At 43.5% G+C, this 11,141-nt stretch overlaps 1 protein-coding gene across 1 annotated transcript; it reads right to left on the bottom strand.

Moving 5' to 3' along the window:
- Window positions 1-6,042: 6,042 nt before the first annotated feature.
- Window positions 6,043-10,883, bottom strand: LOC115639716 (olfactory receptor 1020-like). Its single transcript, XM_030542663.1, has 2 exons — window positions 10,261-10,883; window positions 6,043-6,406 (listed from the first exon to the last, which is right to left on the bottom strand). The coding sequence occupies exons 1-2, from the start codon at window positions 10,881-10,883 to the stop codon at window positions 6,043-6,045; spliced, it is 987 nt and encodes a 328-aa protein (XP_030398523.1).
- Window positions 10,884-11,141: the final 258 nt, after the last annotated feature.

Consider the following 11,141-nt stretch of genomic DNA (forward strand, 5'->3'; position numbering starts at 1 on the left):
ACAAGAACACTAGGTAAAAGGAAACCCTGCTCACGCAGAACAAAGGGATTCCCCAGACGCAAGAGGTTGGGAGAAATCCTACTCAAGTGGAGAGAGGGTGGGAAGCCCAACAAACTGAAGGGGCAGAAAAGGAAGTAGCCCGGGGAAGGAATCACAGTTTCAAGTTCTTTGCTGATATCCCTAGGGCCCCTGACTCAGACCTGGAGTAGAAGGCAGGCCCAGATCCCTCCCTCTCCTTCCCCCTTCTCTGGGACACTAGCGAGGCAGTTAATGCCCAAGAAAAGGAGTGAGAGATGATGCCCTGACCGCTCCTTAAGAAGAAAAAAGCACAGGACACACCACAACAGTGCTGGCAATTTGCCACAGGGCCATATCCTGTTGTGCAGTTTAAATGCAGCGTAACTACATTGTCCTCATGGTTGTTTACTCCTGAGTGACCCAAGTAATAAGAATCGGGTGGTCCCAAATACAGTAGACACTTAGAAGGTCAGACTAGATCATGATGGCCCCTTCTGGCCTTGAATTCTGCGAATCTATGAATCTTTGAATCAGTCAGTTTAAGCTACTGCAGAAAGGCTTACAAGAAACCATGGCTCAGAGTTTTCTCTGCTATAACTACCCAAAAGTTGATGGAGTTATACCCAGTAGGAATTAGCTCCTATGTCTATTATTGTCCCGTGCTGTGAACACACAAGAGTATACAGGGTGGGGAAGTGTCTGCTATAAGCACACATCTCATTATGGGACCCCAGAGACATTTCCCCCAAGGCCCTTTGAAGGCTATATGGCAACAGTTATCTCCAGGGGTGTACTTCATTCACTCCACGCAGGTGGATTATGGAGGAGAATAGGCACTCTTGTTTGCATGTATGTAGCATGGTTTGTGCAGTTAAATTATTTCTGTTGGGGTTTGTTCCCTCATATATTGATCCACAACATCAGTTCAGCCTTGGGATACAAGGGCATGTCTATGCCACCATTATTGCCTTCTTAGTAAATAGCATGAAGCCAGAGGAAGAATGAGACTGTCACAAATGGAGAGCAAGATGCCTGTTTAAGCATGGTATGATTCACTCAGACTTTTGAACATACAATATCTTTAGCTCCACTTTAATAGATTTAGCTTTATTTTTTTTAACAGAAAAAAAGCCCTCCCCTCCAATAGATAACATACTGCTAGGCATCCCAGAAATGATAGATAGATAGATAGATAGATATGCAGGAGAAATTCAGAGATGCTGAAATCCCTCAATTCTGTGTTGCTGAGTCTGAAAGGGTGTGTGATGTTTGTATCTGTTGAAGTTGGAGTTGCTAAGCAGTACTCAGGATTGTTACTGAAATAAGATATTGGACCAGTTTCTGACCTCACTTACACCAGTGTAAACCCCAAACTTCTCTAGTGACTCCAGGTTTACACTGGTGTTTCTGAGAACAGAAGGCAGCCCTTTAACACTTACAACCATGGTGTGGCATATGAGAACCTCTGGGCGGCAAGCAATCTCAGATATTTCCTACTCATAGTCTTCATAACTTTTGTTCATTTTCTAATTCTATGCACTACCTTATTATTATTTCGATTCAGTTATTAGTTCTGCTATTATTATTGGCCCAAGTCCTGCCACCCGTACTTACATTTTCTCATCCTTAATTAGTCCTTAAGAAAGGACTGGGTAAAGACCACAGGCTTTGGCAATTTATTTTTGAAAACCTTGTCATCCCCTTGCAAACTGAAGGACCATAAGACGTAATGAACTCTAGGTTATTTAAATGATTCCAGCTAGAACTAGTTTACCCACCCACAGTAGGGCCATGTACTGATGTTTCAATGTGGTGAAAGAGTGTCGCAGATAGATCTAGCCATCCATCTAACTATCTGTCATGTATCTATGAATCCTCCAGGCATTTACCCACATTCATTTAGTTTTTGAGAACCTTACAAAAATTAATAATAAACAGGGGAGGGGGAGGCATGTGGTTAGTGGGTTCCATTAGAGCATTAGAGATTACTGGAAACTTTCCATCAAAACAATCCTGGATGAGGAACAGAAAATAGTTTAGGTGATTCTTCTCAGGTTTCTAGTTGGCTGTATGCAGCTGTTTGAAGGATTGCATTCAGGAGTTGAATATAAGGAGATATCCAGGGTTTAAAGTCTTATAGAGTATTTCCCAAAGCCCCCATATTCCCCTCCCCCACAGTAGTCTATTAAAACTCCAAGGTGTTTGAAAATATTTAATAGAGCTCAGCTCTGGACAGCTCTAGATTAATTTAAGACCAGGAGATATCTGTATGTATGACTCCGACTGTTCTCGTTCTTGTTATTATACCAGTTTCTTTATCCTTCCCTCTGCAGAGAGAAAATGCTATTCCCAGAAGAATCATGGCCAATCAAACCATCATGAATGAATTCTTTCTAATGCCATTCTCTGATGTTCGGAAGCTGCAGCTTTTACACTTTGTGGTGTTTCTGTTTATTTACATTGTATCCTTGTCAGGGAATCTTAGCATTATCATTGCAATAACCCTTGATTGCCACCTTCACACCCCCATGTACTCCTTCCTGAGAAATCTATCCTTCTTGGATATTTGCTTCATTTCAGTCACAGTACCCAAGTCCTTCATCAACTCCCTCATGAACAGCTCATCCATTTCTTTCCAGGGATGTGTTGCACAGCTATTTCTATTTATGTCATTCTTAGCTACAGAGCTATTCCTCCTCACAGTCATGGCTTTTGACCGATACGTTGCCATCTGCAATCCTCTCCACTACGCAATGATCATAAACGAGAGGAGGAGTGTTAAGTTAGCCTGCAGGTCATGGGTGGGTGGTGGTCTCTATTCTGCTTTGCACACTGCTAACACATTTTCATCCCCCTTCTGTGGGTCCATTATCAACCAGTTCTTCTGTGACATCCAGCCATTGCTGAGGATCTCGTGCTCTGAATCCCACACTGATGAAATTGCACTGATCGTCTTTGGTGTGTGTTTAGCTTCAAGCTGTTTTGCTTTAATAACGTTGTCATACTTTCAGATCTTCTCAACAGTGCAGAAAATCCCTTCCATGGAAGGTCGCCGTAAAACTATCTCCACTTGCCTATCCCACCTCACTGTCATTGTATTATTCCTCACCAGTGGCATGTTTTCATACATGGCACCAACCTCTGACTCTGCTGTGGAGCAGCATCTGGTGGCTGCATTTTCTTCAGTGGTGCGACCCTTGATTAATCCCATCATCTACAGCCTGAGGAACCAGGAGATAAAAACCACCCGGAGAAAAGTTGAGGGCAGGAAGCTTTTCCCTTTGATTTGTGAAGGATTTAAAATATAAACTCATTCCTGGTAAAGTTTGTGGATGACACAAAAATAGGTTTTTTAAACTCTTCTCTGCTGTGATGCCAGCAAAAATACCCTGACAATGGTTAGGCAACTGTGTCACTGGACACACTGTTCTTCATGTTGACCAGTTACATTTAATTGTTTCCTTCTACTCTCCTCTTCTGTTTTTCTGTTCCCCTGTTGTCTGTAGTTTTATTTTTAGATGGCTAGCTGTTTGGGGCAGGGATTGTCCCATTGTTATGTGTTTGTACAACACCCAGCACAACAGAGTCATCGCTTCTAGGTGCTACCATAAGATAAACAAGAACAACAGCCATAATTATAATGATAAATCGGTGGGTTGGTTAATAACGATTAGGATAATTAATTATTATAGAGTGATTTGTATTGCTTGATAAGATAGTTACAATCATACAGAAAGGGAGAGATTTTCAAAGGTGCCTACAGGATTTGTGTGCCACATTCTCATGAATTGTTATGGGTACTGGGTGTCCTTTAGGTTGCTTTGCAAATCTCAGCCCACGTATTTAATAAAGCTGAATAAAAGCCATATTGTTAGGATGGGTTTTCTAAAGGAAGATAAAGGGGTTAATTGCAGAACATCCATTGACTTCTAATGGCCATTGGGTTCTTTTGCGATAATTGGGCCTATGGAATAAGATGTCCACATAGAAAATACCCACTCATCCCACAGAGTAAGAAGGTGGAACCATAGAGATCAGAAGATATTTCCTATATTCCTTGCTCACTCAAATTTCCCATTGGTCAAGACTGGTGAGGAATTATTTACTATAATTTGTACCCAATGTTGCACCCACAAGCTTAATGGCCTTGGGCCCAATTTTTAAAGACATTTAGGCATCTAGTGGTATTTTCGTTAGCATCTCCCATTAAAATCAATGAGTTTTAGAAGTGTAGGTGCTTTTGAAAATCTCATTAGGTGCCTAAATACCTGTGAAGATCTGGCCCCACTGGCCTTAGTAGAGAGTTTGGGAGACAGGAAATCTTTGAGTTGGATTCCTATCTCTTCTCATATGAATGAAGGTTTTACAGATGGGATATAATATTTGCCTCACATTGTACAGCATCGTGAGCTCTCCAGACAAAAGCAGGGATATTATCACTCCCCATTTTCAAATGAGGAACTTTAAACAGTAACTTTTCCACACTTTGTATGCTAAGCATAGGGACCAAAATATCTGCTGCGGGTCCTAAAGAAACAAAGCCTGATTTTCAAAGTCACCAAACTCCTTAGCTTCCATTTACCAAGTGTGAACATTTTGGCTATAAACTTTGTGTCTCTAGCTCCCCACTTCTCTAATGGGAATGCTATATTTCCCCGTGACCTCGAATGTATCTGTTTGATATTCACTGAGGTTGTAGTTTTTGCAGGAGCGTAGGGGAATTAGGTCCCAATTCTCATTGGAAGTCTGAGCACGGGGCATATAACTCTGTTAGGTTGCTATGGAAATCTCAGTAGGAGTGACCAATACTGAGGCAGCAGTAGGGGTTGTTATGGACTGAGCTCCTGCAGGCATTGGCGAATAAGGATAGCCACATAATAAACTTCGCTGTTTGTGCAATGTTCTATAATCACATGGGCTCATTCTCTTCTCATTCACCTTGGTGCAAATCAGGAGTAACTCAGTGGGATTCAGTGGGGCTGATTCCCCTCTCACTCACCCAGGTGTAGATCAGGAATAACTCCATTTGAGTCAGTAGTGATTGATTCCCCTTTCATTCACCCAAATAGCAATCAGGAGTACCTCTACCGAAATCAATGGCCAAATCAACCTCTCACTTATGCTAGTGTAAATTATGAGTAACTCTAGTGAAGTCATCACAGTTACACTGGTGTAAAACTGAAATAAGTGAGACTATAACCAGACCGCATGGTGTGTGTGGGGGGTGGAATTTGCTTCTTCCTGACCCCGTAGGCAATTTTCGCACACCATGAGTGTTGGTTACCTGGATAATGTGATTATAGAGTCTGATACTCCTCCCACTCACACTACTGTTGCATTGATTCTGCCCACGTTAACACCAATGTAATTCTACCAACAGGAAAGGAAGCCACTCAGATACCACCAATTTTAGATTCATTTCCAGCTACCCTGCTGCTATCTATCATAATATTTCCACACATCCTCATACAGTGGGAGCAAATCATAACTGTCCCTGTGATTTTACACTAATGTAAACCCACTAAAGTCAAAACCATTACATGCAAAGTGTTGTATCATGGCCAGTAAACTCAAAGTCCAGTCTGAATCTTAATGTATTACTCTTCACATGGCCACATGAGGGGGAAAGCTACTAGGATCCTTGCTTTGAAGAAAGGGAAGGTTACACAGCAAATCATTCTGATTTCTCATTTCTAGGAACCCATGGAAGTGTGAATGACAGCCTCAGATAGAAACAAAGAGAGCTATTCTGTGCTAAATAATAACAATAATTTCAAATAATAAAACTCATTATGACAAACAAGCCCATTTTAATTGATATTCCCAGAAGAGAGAAAAATGAATCAGGGATTGGTTGGCCCTGCTGCCCTTATTCAGACACGTAGCTCTTCCTCACACCAAGAGTCCAATTACATTTAATAGAACTGCTCTAATAGGTAAGGGCTGCTGGCTGGTGCAGTGATTCACAGCATCACCCCGTCAGATGAGCTCCCATTATCTTGATTTTTTTGCAACGTACAATAATTACATACAAAATAGTTTGCTATTTGTCATGAAATTCATAATCTCGCTAACAGCTTTTCTCAAGGCCTCCTTGACCTCTTTGTTTCTTAGGCTGTAGATGAGGGGATTGACCAAGGGAGTCAGGACAGTGTAGAAGAGAGAGAACACTTTGTGCAGTTCTCTCAGTGTGTTGGTGTCTGGTAGCAGATAGACAAAGATTAGTGTCCCATGGCAGAATGTAACCACAATGAGGTGAGAGGAGAAGATTGAAAATGCCTTTTGCCTCCCGGTCATGGAAGGAATTCTCTTGATGGTGGTGATGATAGCAATGTAGGATGCCAGGGTTAATAGAACGGGGGGCAGTGTTAGTATGGAGTGTCCCTGCCTGCAGGTATATGGGATCTTGGGGAGCAATTACCACACAGGTGGGGTGCAAAATAAACTTTATTAAGAAAATGCAAAAACAGGGAAAATTTAATAGTGAGGGGTATGGGGTTTGTTAAGGTAGGCAATTGGGGAGGGAGTTCTTTTAGTATAGTATAGGGGGTTTCAATAGTGGGGTACAATACAGTGGGGTACAATACAGTGGGGTACAATACAGTTGGTAACCAACTAACACTGAAGTATAAATGTAACAGGTAGCTAACAATTTCTAGGTAAAGGGTGTGTCACAGCAGCATATAACCAACTAACAGTTATGGGTAAAATGTGTTAAATAACCAACAACTCTAGGTAAAAATGTGTCACAGTGGTGTAAATATAAAATGTGAGGTGTGTGAGAGAGAAAAAGGGTAACCAATGGGGTTTTATGCTAGACTTCAGTAATACAATTGAGGTTTGGCAGCAGTAGGAGCAGGGTGAACACGTGGGGGAAGGGATTAAAAGAGAGAGAGAGAGAGAGAGAGAAAGGCAGTGATAGAGGAATGAGGTTAGGGGATGGGGGAAGAGGAGCACGTGGTGGAGCAGAAACCAAAGATAGAGGCGCTACAGAGGGAGATTTAAACTCAGGGAGACACAGAGAGCAGACAGGCTGCAAGTTTAAACAACAGAGAGACTGCAATGAGTGACTGGGGAGCCCGGGGGGGGGGGTTGGGGCAGTGGGAAGACAAATTCAAATAGTAAAAACCTTATCTATCCCCTAACTTAATCAAACTTATATAAAATGACAAGCAGCTACAGAATACAACCAGGCAATGATTTTCTCAACTTATCTTAACCAACAATTAGGCAACACAACAAATATCACAGTATCAGAGGGTAGCCGTGTTAGTCTGGATCTGTAAAAGCAGCAAAGAATCCTGTGGCACCTTATAGACTAACAGACGTTTTGGAGCATGAGCTTTCGTGGGTGAATACCCACTTCCTCAGATGCATGTAATGGAAATATCCAGGGGCAGGTATATATATGTGTGCTAGCAAGCAAGCTAGAGATAACGAGGTCAGTTCAATCAGGGAGGATGAGGCCCTGTTCTAGCAGTTGAGGTGTGAAAACCAAGAGAGGAGAAACTGGTTCTGTAATTGGCAAGCCATTCACAGTCTTTGTTCAATCCTGAGCTGATGGTGTCAAATTTGCAGATGAACTGAAGCTCAGCAGTTTCTCTTTGAAGTCTGGTCCTGAAGTTTTTTTGCTGCAGGATGGCCACCTTAAGGTCTGCTATAGTGTGGCCAGGGAGGTTGAAGTGCTCTCCTACAGGTTTTTGTATATTGCCATTCCTAATGTCTGATTTGTGTCCATTTATCCTTTTCCGTAGAGACTGTCCAGTTTGGCCGATGTACATAGCAGAGGGGCATTGCTGGCATATATTACATTGGTGGATGTGCAGGTGAATGAACCAGTGATGGTGTGGCTGATCTGGTTAGGTCCTGTGATGGTGTCGCTGGTGTAGATATGTGGGCAGAGTTGGCATCGAGGTTTGTTGCATGGATTGGTTCCTGAGCTAAAGTTATTATGGTGTGGTGTGCAGTTACTGGTGAGAATATGTTTCAGGTTGGCAGGTTGTCTGTGGGCAAGGATTGGCCTGCCACCCAAGGCCTGTGAAAGTGTGGGATCATTGTCCAGGATGGGTTGTAGATCCTTGATGATGCGTTGGAGGGGTTTTAGCTGGGGGCTGTATGTGATGGCCAGTGGAGTCCTGTTGGTTTCTCTCTTGGAAAAGAGAAACCAACAGGACTCCACTGGCCATCACATACAGCCCCCAGCTGTAGATCCTTGATGATGCGTTGGAGGGGTTTTAGCTGGGGGCTGTATGTGATGGCCAGTGGAGTCCTGTTGGTTTCTCTCTTGGAAAAGAGAAACCAACAGGACTCCACTGGCCATCACATACAGCCCCCAGCTAAAACCCCTCCAACGCATCATCAAGGATCTACAACCCATCCTGGACAATGATCCCACACTTTCACAGGCCTTGGGTGGCAGGCCAATCCTTGCCCACAGACAACCTGCCAACCTGAAACATATTCTCACCAGTAACTGCACACCACACCATAATAACTCTAGCTCAGGAACCAATCCATGCAACAAACCTCGATGCCAACTCTGCCCACATATCTACACCAGCGACACCATCACAGGACCTAACCAGATCAGCCACACCATCACTGGTTCATTCACCTGCACATCCACCAATGTAATATATGCCAGCAATGCCCCTCTGCTATGTACATCGGCCAAACTGGACAGTCTCTACGGAAAAGGATAAATGGACACAAATCAGACATTAGGAATGGCAATATACAAAAACCTGTAGGAGAGCACTTCAACCTCCCTGGCCACACTATAGCAGACCTTAAGGTGGCCATCCTGCAGCAAAAAAACTTCAGGACCAGACTTCAAAGAGAAACTGCTGAGCTTCAGTTCATCTGCAAATTTGACACCATCAGCTCAGGATTGAACAAAGACTGTGAATGGCTTGCCAATTACAGAACCAGTTTCTCCTCTCTTGGTTTTCACACCTCAACTGCTAGAACAGGGCCTCATCCTCCCTGATTGAACTGACCTCGTTATCTCTAGCTTGCTTGCTAGCACACATATATATACCTGCCCCTGGATATTTCCATTACATGCATCTGAGGAAGTGGGTATTCACCCACGAAAGCTCATGCTCCAAAATGTCTGTTAGTCTATAAGGTGCCACAGGATTCTTTGCTGCTTTAACAAATATCACAGAAACTTACAAGCTCTACAATCTTAAACTATGACTTATTAAAAAAAAACAAGACCTATGGTGCACCTTATGCTATGGGGAGGTTACAGAGGGCAGAGTGGTATGTATCCAGGACCCAGCTCCAAAGGAAGCCAAGGGATGGTAGCTACAGCGGTGGATACAGCTGAAAGCAGAGAGCCCCAAGGCAAAGCCCACAGGAGCAGAGCTTAGCAGTGGCAAAGAGCCCTGTAGTTTAAGAGAGGTTTTAAGACACAGACCAAGGTTTAGCTTGAGTCTGTGTGCTGGGGAAACAGAGCCAGCAGCTAAAATAATAAAATAAAAGTATAGAAAGCTTTACAGAGGGATTCTTACCAGTCCCCAAGGCAGCAGCAAAGGCAGAAGCAGCAGCAACATCAGAAGAGGCAAGGAGGGTTCGGTACAGTCTCAATAATCAGGAGATCTCTCAGGTAGCAATTCGTTCTTCGTGGGGGGGGTTTCAAAAACGGGGGTATGCTCAAAAATAAAAGGAGAGCGGAGAAAGGACCCCCCAGAACCCCTGGCTGATCAGACCAGGCAGCAATGCAGGAACCTTTCTGAGGTGTGTTTCAAAAATGTCTGGTTTTAAAGGCAAACTTGGGCAGTTTCCCACCAGTAATCCTGATAGGCTCCCTCTGTCACAGGGGAGGGGGCACAGGGGAAAAACTGAAGGTAAGCCCAGAGACATGCCTGGACATAGTCCTGTGCAATAGGTGACTCAAGAGCACATGAGACTATGACTCATGCCCAGGATCTTAAAACCACAATAGGCCTTGCAGCTCTGGACATTGCCTACCCTACACCAAGCCCAGGTTCAACGAGGTGATAACAGGACTAACCCTTTGAAAAGGGCAGTGGTCCCATTTAGCATGCAGCACAAGTGGCCATCCCTTTGAGAAGGGCAATGGCTCTTGTTAAACAAGTTAAGGGGCCCTCCCTTTGAGAAGGGCAGTGGCCCTGGTAAACAACTTAACAGCCAGGGAAGGGCGGCCACAGGAGAACAGAAAACAAAATGGAGTCTGGGGAAACAAAATGGAATAGGGGAATAGCTGTAACGGACATGGAGGAGAACAGGAAGGTCACAAGAGCCATCAGGCTGGTGTCACTGCAGGACAGTTTTACTAATGGGTTGTAATCACAAAAGAAATGGTCAATTTCACTGGGGCCACAAAAAATCATTTGTGATATCCAACATTCAGTGATGGTGCAAGCCATAAAACCACTTACCCAAGACCCAGCTGCCAGCCAGAAGCAGAGCCTGCCATTCATAAGGGCTGCATACTGCAGTGGTTTGCATATCGCTAAATACAGATCATAAGACATCACTGATAAGAGACAGCATTTCACAGCTACCAGAGAACCAAAGAAATCAAGTTGTGCAATACAGACCTGGACAGAAATGGTTCTGTCCTCAGTCAGGAAACTGGCCAGCATCCTGGGCAGGATTGTTGAGGCACAGCAGGTTTCCAAGCAGGACAAGTTCCCCAGGAAGAAGTACATGGGGGTGTGAAGGTACTGATCAGCCATAGCTAGTGCAACGATGAGGATGTTCCTGGTCATAATCACAATGTAGATCACTAGAAACAGCAGGAAGAGAAGAATCTGCAGTTGGGGGAGATTCCCGAATCCTAGGAGGATGAATTCTGTGCTAAACGTTTGATTTCTCCAGACTGTGTCTGCCATGGGCTCTATCAAGAAATGTAGTTAAATAAATAACCTATGAAATATGACATTAAAAAAGAATGTAGGGTTATGTGGTGTCATTTAATTTTGTTGATGTTTAAATGTAGTCATGAATGAGCTTTGCAGGATCTTTGTTTTTCTATGCATCTTTTTCCTGCCAGTATCATGTTCATAGATACTGTAACCTCACACCCTCATCTGGGCTGGTACCATAATTATCCCCCATTATGTTGTGTAATATAGTGCTATGGGTGAAAT

The sequence above is a fragment of the Gopherus evgoodei genome, unplaced genomic scaffold (genome assembly GCF_007399415.2).
Source record: "Gopherus evgoodei ecotype Sinaloan lineage unplaced genomic scaffold, rGopEvg1_v1.p scaffold_109_arrow_ctg1, whole genome shotgun sequence".
In the NCBI taxonomy this organism is placed as follows: domain Eukaryota; kingdom Metazoa; phylum Chordata; order Testudines; family Testudinidae; genus Gopherus; species Gopherus evgoodei.